General features: G+C 43.8%; 1 protein-coding gene across 8 annotated transcripts in view; it reads right to left on the bottom strand.

Annotated features, from left to right (window-relative positions):
• The window catches only part of DGKI (diacylglycerol kinase iota), a 258,634-nt gene that overhangs the window by 15,094 nt on the left and 230,244 nt on the right, over positions 1-13,296 (bottom strand). For 7 of the 8 annotated variants that reach the window (XM_019653280.1, XM_019653283.1, XM_019653286.1 and 4 more), the window contains 3 exons: positions 13,040-13,077; positions 9,316-9,436; positions 822-858 (listed from right to left, as the gene is read on the bottom strand). In XM_019653280.1, coding sequence (XP_019508825.1) covers positions 822-858; positions 9,316-9,436; positions 13,040-13,077 — 196 coding nt within the window. Of the gene's footprint in view, positions 1-821; positions 859-9,315; positions 9,437-13,039; positions 13,078-13,296 lie in introns of those variants that run through there. The other variant, XM_019653284.1, reaches the window with a different exon arrangement.

The raw sequence follows: 13,296 nt of genomic DNA on the forward strand, positions 1-13,296 counted from the left end.
CAAGCTCTGTGGACAGTTTCTTCCAAGTCTAGTAACTCATGGCCATACCCCTTCTCTCATCCTCCATTTCATTCAATTCTACTTTTCCTCCCCATACCTCCTTAGCCACTCCCCACCCCACCCCACCCCTGCCCATACTTCATCCCTTCTCGAATTTCTCTGAAGTTCTCTAGTGGTTCTATATGGTTTTCAGGGTGAGATGTTTAGCCATTTCTTTGTTCCTACTTGGGGAGTGGTAGCTATTTTACTGCCCTAGAAACAAGAAAGTTGAAAACAAACATGATCTGTTTGGAGATCATTCCAGAGAGGATAACTTTCTGCACCAGAATTCCTGATCTGAACCTCGGAACATAAACAGGATCGGAGTTACTATGTTCTCAGTCCTCCAGTGGTTGTATTATATACACTGCTCCATTCTAGACTCAGCAAAGATGTTTCATTACATGCAAAGATGCCTTAGGGCCTGAGGGCTTCATTTTCTCACAACCCCCCGGTGAAAAAGAGTAAAAAAAGGTACATGAGTTTATTTAGCCTTCTCAGCAGTCCGGGAGGCACCAGTGCAGAAGTACCTTGCCTATAGGAAGCACTAAATGATGACTAGCAATGACCGTGAGTGCAAGCATTCTGATGCTTGCCATCAATTTTTATCGTGTCATTTTTTATTTAGGAGATTAGCCCTGCACGGTTATAAATACAACTGAAAGTGGACTTTTTATCACTGCCATGAAAATTATCTATTGTGTGCCCTATAGACTGCATTTTTCTCCGAGATCTGTTCTGAAGAAAATCATCTAGACTATGTAACGAAAGGCAACACTCACGTTTCGCTGTCTGCCATATCCAATAACTCGGAAGGTCCTAAACAAGAGGAAAGCAAATGCCCATCAGAAATAAGTTCAAAAGCTAACCATTCACACACACACACACACACACACACACACACACACACACACACACACACACACTGTACCCATATAATTAAAATGCCTTGGAAAGCTGCTTCAGAANACTGTACCCATATAATTAAAATGCCTTGGAAAGCTGCTTCAGAAAGAGCACTTGGTAATAGGGATAATAAGGCCTCCTCTTCCCCCCCTCCAAAAGCTAACCAAGCACACACACACACACACACACACACACACACACACACACACACACACACACACTGTACCCATATAATTAAAATGCCTTGGAAAGCTGCTTCAGAAAGAGCACTTGGTAATAGGGATAATAAGGCCTCCTCTTCCCCCCCTCCAAAAAAAGGAAGGATTCTTCTACCTCCCCCTCACCCATCTTCCAATCACCAGCAGCTATAATGTGCAGAATGGGAGCTAAAAATGAGTGATACGGTCTCTGCCTTCAAGAAGCTTCCAATCAAGGTGAAGAAATAAAATCAATTGGAATAGAAGAGAAATAATTGAGTGGATACCTTAGGGGTCAGGGAGCAATCAGGTGGACTTTAAAGATGGTTTCTTGTGATCCAGGGGGAGGCAGTTTGGGATGGGGTCTCATGCAGTACCACTTGAAAGCTATAAGGCACCATAGATACCATGCAGTCTAATATCCTTACTTCAGAAATAGGGGAAAATTCTATTTTTCATAAAATTTCCCTTCCAAGACCTGGAAGAAAAGTTATGCCTATGCATCGAATGCATATAGATGCTTCATCTGGCGTTGAACGATGCTGTGAGTTTTCACATTCACAAGGTTTTATTTGTTCACTAATGCATTCATTCAATCTGCAAACATGCTTGTAATGTCCACCTTCCTCCCTTTCTTACCACTGCCTTCCTCCCTGGTCTTCCCCGAATCCCTTAGCCTACGCAGCCTGCAGGCATCCCTGGACACACCTTTCCTCCATGAAATCCACTAGGACCCCCATCCAAGAAGTGCACGAACTGTCCTGCCCGTGTGCTCTCTTGCTCTGTGTAGTAGCCCGACGTCCTATAACTGGGCGGGTAATACAGCTTATGATCCAAATTGAGACTCTCCCAGGCAAGTGCGGATATTTGATCACCTTACTGATCATGACATGGAAACCACATTAAAATCACCTGCTGATGTCTCTCTTTACAACTAGATCCTGGGAAACCCCTTGAGCTTGTAGTCTATGACATGTCCCCCACTATGTCCTTCCTTGGTGCATGACATAGAGCCTGGTGCCAAGCAGATGCTTAAATATTTGGTTGAATGAATAAAAAAATGTGCTTGGAAGTGCCAAACATGGTTCTTGGTACTGAACATTTTACTTAGAAATAGGATCCTGTTGATTTGCTCTCTGAGACCCTTGATTGTCACCTATGTAAAGTAACACTGATAAGAATATTTATCTAATAAAATTGCTGTGAAGTTCCATAAGTTAATACAAGTTATGTGCTTCAAACAGTAGCTGGCACACCACAGGCAATGCCTAAAGCTTAGACATTATGAAGTGTCCTCTTCTCTGACACAACACAGCAGGTCACACTAAGTCAAGATGTCGGAACATCAGTGAAGGAAGGAGTCAAAGGGCTGCTTCAGTCCCACAGGCATTCGACGCCATGTTGACTCAAATTATATGTCGTGAGAACCAAGTCCTCTGGGCCTATTCAGTTGCTGACAGGACATTCTCCACAATATCAGAGCAAGAAGGCTTACAGTGCCCAGTGGTCCTTTCACAGACCCCCTGCCACCTTCAGGAAATCTTTCAAGCCACTCATTTTGAAAGGAATTCTGTGAACACAAATAGCCCAGCCTCACTAGTAGTTCTGTTGCCATCATTCCTGCTATTTAGACAAATATTTAGGCAATGAGGCTTTGCTCATTTCCTTGTTTATTCAGCACTGTCATTCTGTACCCTCGGAGCTGCACCTCCGGTGGGTGCATGGGCTCCAGGGTCCGGGCCTCCACGTAGTGACAGGGCACCGAGCAGTGTAATCTGTGCTAAAATGGCAGTGGTCAGATACTCTGGCAGTGGGGACAAGGAAGAGAAAGGACCTTGTTCCTCAAATTTCTGACAAGAATCCCCATACATGCAGCCGACCCAGAACAATTCCAGAGCTGGTGATCCAGTCCGTGAGTCCGGCATGCTTGTAGCTGTGTACCATCTCCCCCTCTCTCCTTTTCTCCTCTGCAGCTGACAGAGATGCAAGAAAGAAGTGCTGATACTAAAACAAGATACTTTTGCTCTTAATTCACAGCTAAAGAAACTCCAGTGTGAGGTTTCAGCAACGGCGCTGGAATGAGGGACTTCATTAACCCAAACTTAACTTTCCTCATCTTCCCCGCAACACACACCATCACAAAACAGCAGACATTTTGAACAGGCCAATCGCCAATGAAGAGGGAAGGGTGGCAGCTGGCTGATGACAGACAGGAGCGGGGAGCTCTTTTGAATAGCGCAGGTACATTTTCTAATAATTTGTATAACCTGCTTTAAAGTAACTGTGCTTACACTGTGCTAGCAAGAAGGGGTTGCAGAGGAGGCAACAAGGAGGGGGCTGAGTGACAGGCTGTAGTTTCCCTCCCTACTCTACCTGCAGGGACCCAACAGGAGTGGTTGTTAATAGTACATCATGCTGTTTAACAGAACCCTGTACCGATGAGTCGCATTGAGATAAGATTTGAACAGGGATGGCCAGATAAACTAAAATCATCAAAGAAGACCACAAAAATTCTCTTTAAAGAAAAAAGTATATAAAAAGAATATCTGTGGTTTTGGGAAAGTTAATTGGAGTCTCACTAATAAAGGAGAGAACAGGAAAAAAGAGAGAAAATAAAGATAATGAAATTCTTTCAATATATATCAATGGGAAAGAGGCAGGTTTGGGGGTTAGTTTATATTTTACGTAAACATATGTTCTGATTGTGGATACCATGCCATCTCCCCTAAGGAACCTGGAGGAATACCATTAAATTGTCAGAACTCATTGTTCCCTGAATATAAAAGGAAGTCTGGGCTCCCTGTCCCTTCCAGGGTTTAATACAGTGTCCACACTTCATCCAATAGCTGACCTGCACCACAAGCAACCCTTAAATCCCTATCAAAGGGATATGAGTGCAAATTTCCCCATAAAATCTTCAGAAGGACAGTCACTGCCCTTCCACGCCCGGGACCAGCCATCACTGGGAGCCTGCATGTGCTACACAGATCTGCCTCCCCTGTACTCTGGTTGTTTATGCATGTTTATCATTTCCCTTTGCAAAATTTTAGGAATACGGAGGGCAGATACCGTATCTTGTGTATGAGTTTGGCAAGTAAACCAACTTCACTATGCTTCAGTTTTTACCACCTGTCAAATAGAGATAAGAGAACTTACTGTGTAGGGTTGTCGTAAGCATTCAATGTGTTCACACATACAAAGCACTTTGAATAATAAAGATTAGCAGTGATTATTACTATAACATTTTCCCCCACAAAAGCATGTGGGACAGAATTAATTTTTTAAGTGAATGAATGGAAGACATTTAAAATCAATGTGGATCCCAGCCAACGTCCTATTTTTTTCTCAGAGAAATTTCTATAAATGGAACGTGGATTCAAAAGACTGTGCTATATGGGGAAATGGTCTGAAACATAAGAGAACGGAAAATATATTAAGGGGGTATACACATCAGTATTCTAATGAAGGCTGGAGAAGACAAAAGGAAGAAACACTTTGCATATCTCCCAACACAAGAGAGTGAACAGTGTGTTGGGTAGTCAAGCCTTTAGAATTGCAGGTTTGCTGGCCAGCATTCCTTCCATAGCCTCGTCCATCAGATACCCCAGTTCTTACTGATGCAACTTTATCAAAATTGTCTCTTATTCTATCGGGCATGTCACATGCATCCTTTCATTTACTTCCCACACCAACGCATCCAAATCCCCTTTGCTATTCCTTCCACCTCCCCATGGCCTCCCTCGCTCCAGCCCTCATTTCCCATTAGTCTCCCTGACGCTGCCAGCAGACCATTCCAAATCGTCCTGCGGCCCAGGACAAAAGCTGCACAGATGTGGGGAGAGCTGGCACTGGGAACTCAAACAGCACCGTCATCCTGTCCCAGCGGGATGGGGGTCGTTTCTCTTGGGACCAGAGGCAGAAAAAGGGGGGTAAAAAAAAAAAGGGGGAAGAAAGAAAAGAAAGACTGAAGGCAGAAAAAAAAACAAGGGAAGACAAAATAAGCCATTGAAATCAAAAAGGAAATGCATGAGTGAGATTTCTATCAGGAAACACGGTAGGGGGCAAAGGGGTGGGAGTGGGGAGAATAAAAACAAAAGAGCAAACAATGTGCAGGGTGGTAAAAGACAAACAACACAAAAGTCTCTTGGAAGCTAAAATGAGGAGAAGGGAGTGGGTAAAAAAGATGGCTGAAAGGAGCTGAAAAGCAGGAACCTAAGGGGCAATCTCAGCTGGAAGCCCAGGGCGCCCTTTGCTCTCCACCCTGCCCGGGTGGAATTGTTAGCTCCGCCCTCCTCCATTCTCTTTTCTGCCCTCCAAAGGTCCAAATTCCAGTGTTTCATCAAGGAAAGCAGGATGTTGTGAACCTGAGACAAGATGTCCCCTAGAAGATGCAGAAGGAAAAAAATTGGAACCTCCTGTGGCTTTTCAGCACACAGCAGACAGCTCCTGTCCTCCGGCCCCTCAGCTTGGTTTAAAAAGAGCCTTTAGAAGAGAAATACATTGCTGAATGTGTGTCTGGGAGCATAATCTCTCAGGACTCCTGTTCAGGCGGTGTCCTCCTGACTGGGGATCCCACGGCTTACCACATATGCCCAATGAACAGGGCATAGCAGAGGGGGGCAGAGAGGGGCTCACTGGAGAGTAAGGACACAGTAAGCAAATAGGTCACATACGATTTCCGTCAAGACGCTTGGAAAGGTCCCCTGATTTGTCAGCATCCTTGTCATGAAAGCCATCTTTAAAGTCAGGTCTTTGGCATGAATCTCATATGAAGCCGCAGGAAAGACTTGAACCAATTTTTTTTTAAAAAAAACTAAAACTTCAAGAGATTTTGCAGCATTCGAGATTAGGAGGACTGTCTCTCTTGATCTTTGACCCAACGCACAAAATTTTTTCACTTGCGTACATTCAGACTGACCAGACCCATCTACCGCAAGTCAGATGCTAATGTATAAGTACAATGCCGTTGTCTGGAATACATCCCCAAATTCCAACCTCCTGGAGGCCTCTTGAAAAAGGCTCTTTTCTTGGTCAGACCAGGGGAATTCCAGAGTCATCATCCATCGGTGTTAAATTAGGAGAGGTTCTTTCTCTGAGTGGAGATCACATTAAGATGATTATAGAGTAAGAAAGGGTTATGTTTTGCGTGTCCTTGCCCCTGACTTCAAGAACACTATAATTTAAAGGGGTTACTATTCACTTAAAATAAATATTAAAAAAAGGGATGAATGGTTCTGCAAAGATAGTTTCAATCCCAAAGGGCACAGGTTAATATAAATTGCATCAGCAACTAAAGATATGAAAACAAACAACAATGAAAAGGGTTGAGCTGAAGTGGTTAGCTCTTAAGGAACCTAGGGAATTAGGTTGATTGTGTCAAAAGATTTGATGTCCATGTTGCTGAATAAATAGATGTAATGAGATCAATGTTAAGCATGAAATTGGCAATGCCTATCAGGCATTGCTAAATGCTAATGATAAATGCTAATTCCAATAAAAATCAACTGCAATTTAGTTTCCATTATCTGACCATAGTGCTAAAAGTTTACAAATTGCCACCCATCAGGCGGTGATCCCTGGACTGTAGCGCATAATAAGATTGTATTGTCAACAGAAGAGCTTGATTGTGCGTCTCTTTTTATGGTCTTTCTCTCAGGGATCTACCAGTCAGTCAGAGATCCTGCGAGACACGGAGGGTGTAGGGTGCCTTCTGTGACCATGGGAACTGTTCATTTACCTGTGAGTGAAGTTAGGGTGACCGCAGGAAACTGAGGGTATTTTTCTCATGAGAATAAATATTGGGTTGTCGGAAAAGTCATGACGTATGTTTTCTATGTTTTTCGTTGCAAAAATGCGTCATGACTTTTAAACCAACTGACTTACAAAATCTAGCAACAACAAAAAAAACCCTGCAAAAATAAGTGCCTTCCCTCCAAGAAATGAATCAACTCCTTGGTGTCCTTCAGTTTGGACAGAGAAAACTATTGGACTCGGGGGCGAAGAGAAATCACTTTAGTGACAGAATGTCTGGCTTTGGTCAAAGCACTAAGAGACTAATATGCCAGCTGGATTTCATTCCAGGTAAATCATGTATGTACTGATCTCCACTTGGGGTTAGAAAACTCCCACCCTTTGAGCTGGGGCTGCAGGGGCTTTTAGAGGCCCTCTTACTTCAGGCTGTGGAAAGAGAAGTAGTAGCGTGGGGAGAGAAAATCTACAGCGTGCTGGTAATATCATCTCAGGCCTCATAATTGATCCTCCAGCGGCGACTCGACAAAGGAGAGCGGGTGTTTTGGTTTTGTTTTTAGTGTATGTCCCAAATTTTGCATGGGACACGGTTATGCTAAAAATAAAAAGTGGGGGTGGGGGAACTGTCCTTGTTTATAAACTTGCCAAGTTGAAGAATTATTGTTGCTAAGCAACCATAGGACTCAGAACCAAGGAAAAGAGAAGAGCAGAGCTCCAGAGGAGTTGAGGTGAGGCAGTATTCAGGATATCGAGAGGGTACAGTCATCATTTTCAGTTGAAAATGAAGCGTAAGGAAGGGTGGTAGATGAAATACAGCCACCACTTATTGGCAGCTTGAGGAATACAGCTTACCCAACTAGGCTTCCCAGGGCAGGTAGGCTTGGGGTTACCCAGCCCAGACCACAAGGGGGAAAGAAATCCTCTCATGATCACCACCCTACTTGAACCCCTTTGCTTTTCCTAAGCCATTCTTGCTCCCCTAATTCAGGCCAAGAGTTCAAGCAAACTCTTCACGATGGGCAGGTACTGAAGACAAAGCAGGTGAGTCTAATGTGACTGACATTCTGATATCTACCACACGAGGTCCTTGGAAAGATTCGATAATAAGATAGGTTTAGTATAAGCATCTGGCCTATCACACGTGCTTGAAAAATGGTAGTTATGTTATCTATTTGTGGCTTTACTATAGGACTTAAAACATCTATATACAACGGTTTTAAATTTAATTATGCATATGATTCTATTTTTTCTTTAGCTTTCAATTGCTTGAAAACAGTGACTGTATTTTATTTTGTATGTGTGCTGGTCTATAACAGGTAGTTCCTATTAGGCACACCACAAATAAGTGTTTATTGAATGAATGAATGAATGAATGAATGAATGAGTGAATTAATGAATGAAAGAAGACATCTGCTGAATAAAAAGAGCATCAAAAAGGAATGTGGGGCCGGCTGAGTGGCTCAGTTGGTTAAGAGCTCGCTCAAGAGTTTGAGCTCTGAGCAACAGTGGTTCAAGTCCCAGCCTGAGCTGAGCAGCCGCTGAGCTGCCAACAGGCGGCAGGATGGCTCAGCTGAAAAAAAAAAAAAAAAAGGAATGTGAATGCCTACTAATGTAGTTATCATTCACAGACTGAATTTGGATACAAAGAGGGTAGGCCACAGGCTCACAGAAAGCCTTCCAAGATCTCTGTCAGAGCAAGTGACTATTCCTTTCCTTCTCCCTCAAAAACAGCCAAGTCAGGCAGATCCCCCTCCCTTATTCCTGTTTTTTTTTTTTTTTAATCCTAGAAACACTATAAACAAACATGGGAAGCTGAAAGTCATGGTCAAGATTTGGTGCTTGGGTGCTAATGTGTGTGCAGCTTCTAGCAAATGTCCTAACCGCAAATCAGAAACCCAGGTAGGAAGCTGCCTAGGGGGTGAGCTTGGCCATCGCAGAGGATGTGAGACTACCGGACGTTTCCGAAGAGAATAAAGTGTGACTTGAGTTGAAAAGAGGAATGAGATTCAAACAACAACAATAAACAAACAAACAAATAAATAAATAACTAGAAAGATGGAAAAAATACACTCATCCATCCTCAGGATGATCGACTACAGATTAAGTACGGAGTCCCAACCAGTGAACTTCCCAAAACACAAACGCTCTTCCCCAAACCATAAGGCATATTATGCCAGTCTTTTATTTTGTAATGACCTCGCACCCAAATACCCTGCAGAGACCTTGGTATGAAAATCATTTCTATGAATCGGTTGGTTAAGGTTACCCATATGGGTCAGCGGTCTGCAATCGCAGGTCCCTCAAATAAGCAGGGAGAGTCAGCTAAAAGTTAGAGAGCCCTTCCCGCCATTCTGGGTGAAAGTCAACTTAGAAAATTCGGTCTATTTCAAGGATAAGTAATCCTGGGGTCACTGTGCCTACTCACCGTGGTCAAGGATATATTTCACAATCTCCCCGTTGCCGGTTTTAGCTGCGTGGTGAAGGAGTGAACAGTGGTCTGGTCCCTGAATGAGCAGACTGCCTCCATTTTTATAGCTTTCTATGAGCTGAAAAACAGACATATGAAAAGGAGCTCAGACAGAGTCCGGAACAAGGGAAACAGCTAACCGGTGATAAAATAAGAGTAATGGAGCAAACCACCAATGTTTCCAGCCTCAGAGGACACAGGGGAAAGTCAGCGAGATGAGGTAACCTTCCTTGATTGTGTTATCACTCAAATGTGTGGCCAGTGTCGCACTAACTCCAGAGAGCGTATAGGGGTGTGGAACAGCCTAAGGATACTGAATTATTGGGTTGTCGGAAAAGTCATGACACATTTTTGCAAAGAAAAACATAGAAAAAAATACGTCATGACTTTTCTGACAACCCAATACATATTTCTTTCTCTGTTCTTTTTTTTTTCTTGGTCTTTTCTTGTCTGGGCACTGGTCCCTGTCCCAAGGGAGTGGAGGGTAAAAAGAACCAACGCTTTCTTATGTTGGCTCCGCCTTTTCATGAGTTAAAGAATAATTAAGGTATAGGCAGGATGACTTGGCATCTGGTAGCTAAGCTCCTTTCCTGTCCTCTAGTTTTTTCTTCAATCGCTAACGAGCCTAGCTACCGAATATAAAAGCTGCTTCCCGTTTTCCTCGTCAGATCACTGCACACAGCACACAGCACACACAAGCACGCACAGGTATGCCGCCCTTCCCCATCCGATGTGTAGCCCAGCCTCACGCCTTCTGTTAGCCATCCAATACCTACCCAACAGGCTAGAGATGATCCGCGGGAGGAGAACCAAAAGGATTCAGAGAACACAGAGGTAGAACCCTAAAACACCTAAACAATGAGAACAGACTAGGAGAAAAAGAAAAGAAAAGACTCTGCCGCCTGAGAATAAGGTGGCTAACAGAGGATATGGTCTAAGTAAAATATTGAACATTACAGAAAGTGTAACTGGGTCCCTGTTCTCCAAACTGCAGTATATTTCAAACAAGAAGAGCCTTCTGGAGCTTCCAAAAGGCAGTTGTAGGACAAATAAGAATCAAATCACCCAGCAGGTAAGAAGCAAAAGGGATGTGTCTGCCACCAAGAAGTTAGATGACACCACATTCTCAGCAAATCAAGCATCTCAAAAGGTCAAACAACTCATTGCTTATGCTTTCGCTCCGATCCAATCATAGAACTGCCATGTGTCAGATGCCAGGGAAACAGGAGAAGATGACTCGGTCAGTGGCCTCCAAGACTTCCCAGTCCACGGGGGAGACCGTGTCAATTACCCAGGAATGGAGAGGCCTGTGATGGGGCTACCACAGGGCACTAGGGAAGTGCGAACAGGGAAATGGAAAGAGTCATGGAAGACTTTCTAGAAAGTGGATCAAAAAGGAGTCATTGAATGGAAATAAGGAACACAGGGGGACGTTCGCCCCTAACTGGGGCAACAGGACAGAAGGAGGAATTGTTAGCTTTCTGTGAAAATCTAAGAGCAAACTGTTCTGTTTAACTGCATTGTCTCACTCCCTTTTCTGGGGGCAGATCCACCAAGGATTCAGGCTCAACAGAGCAGTGCTGACCCAATCCATCAGCTGTCTTGAACTTGACTTTCCTTGGTCATTTTAGGTACTGTGAACATTAAGTCTGTCTGTGGGCATCTTACTGGTATGCAGTCCTGCTGTACTCACAACAGCCCTCACTGGGGGACCGGGTGGGGTGCTGTCCTGTAGCTTTCTGCTCTCTGCTCACTAGTGTATTCTCTCTCTCTCTCTCTCTCTCTCTCTCTCTCTCTCTCAACCAGTTTAGTATTTATTTTGCTTTCTACATGGAATATAAAAAATGAAAAAAGATGGAGAAGAAAAGGGGAAGACAAATACTTGGAAAGGAAAAGGTAGAAACAAGAAAGGGAAAGAGCTAAAGAACAAACACAAAAACAACCCTTAAGCCCCTATAGTTTTCCCTCTCAGTAAATAGGGGGTTTTTATGTCATTTCTTGGCTATTTAGGGAATAATTGCAACAGAGAATGTAATAAGACAACTGGCCGAATATAGCGATTTCCTACATCTCAAAGAATTCTCTATTAAGTACAAAAAAAGCTGTGGTACTCTAACAAGGGACCTCAAAACATTGTTGCCTAGGTAAAAGCATATACAAAATAAAATGAAAAGGTTTCAGGTGTAGTGTACAAAATGCACTGGCTTAGAAGCTCTGTCAAGGCAGGACAAGGTAGGTCTTGCTCGTGCCTTGCTCACAGAAGGCTCTGAGGGGGATATAGGATAGGGTTGGTTTAATCCATTGCTGGGTAATGCCACCGAACTCACAGGTGTGCTGCTTGGAGAGCACTCTTCTCTGTGAGTCACAATTCCTAGTGACACTCTATGTTCTGGACAACAGCACAGGTACCCTCTCCAGGATTCTGTGTCTAAGGGCAGCAGATTAGGAAGAGGCTGGTGACCTTCTCACCATCGCTTTTCTGCTAGTAGTAACCTGTTACAAATGAAGCACAGTGACCTCTCAGCTGCTTCAACAGAGGCGCTTCGAGAGGAGCTGTATAAAGGGCAGTGCTTCTCGGCTCTCTTTTAAGGCTTTTGGTCTCTTGATCTGCAACGGCATATACTCTACGGGCAGACGAGGGAGGCACTGCTTCTGCCCCTAGGCAGCTGCTGATATCACAGAGCAGATCTGTGGCAATGTGGGTTAAACAGGCATACCTGGGCAGTCATGAGTCCCCATGCCTGATAAGGACATGGGATCCAACACAGCTTTCAGAATAGACTGTGCTGTACATTTGCATCGCCTTTATACTTATAGATATGCATGTCCCCTATGTTCAGCTATTCAAAAAAACACAAACTGACATTAAATTAATAAAATAGCTAACTTTTTAGAGTCCCTTCTATGTAATAGGAGCTGCCTTATGAGCTTCACATGCATTAGCACATTCGATCTTCACAACAAAGCAAAGAGAGGGGCAAAATTGTCATGCCATTTTACAGATGAAGAAACTGAGGCACAGAGAGAATTAAACAACTATACAAAGTCACACATATAGTGAGTGGCAGAGCCAAGATCCGGACCCAGGCAGCCGGACTTCAGAATTTACCTTCCCTCTAGAAGTACCAGTGACCACTCCCTTCCCTCTGAGCTAAAATTCACCGGAAAACATAAGCACACATTAAAACATTCAAGGTAGATCCGATCGAGTATCTTCTTTTGGTTGACTGGGTTCCCCAAAATATGAAACTGTCGTAATGTGGAAAGACATAGGCTCTAGCCTGGAGAACGTATCTCTGGGTATTGTCTAGGTAATTCTTACAGATGCATTCATTTCAAGGCTTGTCTAGAAAGAAATCTTTCAACTTCCAACATCAGCTTCTAGGGAGCAGAGATTCTGGGCACTGTGGGCACTTGGGGCCCTGCAACCATGTTATCTAGTCAAGAAAAATTGCTCGGTGCTCTTACAGAAACGCTTTGTGGTTTGGAAATGTGGCGACGCTGTGAGGACTCCTCCCACCCGCTCTGTTCAGTTCTCAAGAGCATCCTTCCTCTTTCTACTCAGCCAGCACAGGCAGGGGCTGGATACGTGATATATGGAATCATGAAAATTTGGTGGGAAATGACGTTGATTTAAAATTCTTAAAGAATCACCAAAAGTTTTGGTAGGAAGATATCTTACCTTCATAAGATCACCAGCTATTACTGCCTGCAAAATTGCTGTGAAAGACAAAAGAGAGATGTCCCATTAGTAGAAGACCCTCTCATTAAAATGATTACCAAGGGCTGGATCTATATTTGGCAGAAAGAGTCTACACTCGGGGCGGGGTCCAGGGGAGGAGAAGCATGCCAAAAGTTGACTCTAGGAACAGACTAAGGCCTCCTCCCCAGCCCTTCCCTATCTGGGCTCCCATCCCCTGTATCACTCTAAAGCCTACC

The sequence above is a fragment of the Hipposideros armiger genome, unplaced genomic scaffold, assembly GCF_001890085.2.
Source record: "Hipposideros armiger isolate ML-2016 unplaced genomic scaffold, ASM189008v1 scaffold_201, whole genome shotgun sequence".
Taxonomy (NCBI): domain Eukaryota; kingdom Metazoa; phylum Chordata; class Mammalia; order Chiroptera; family Hipposideridae; genus Hipposideros; species Hipposideros armiger.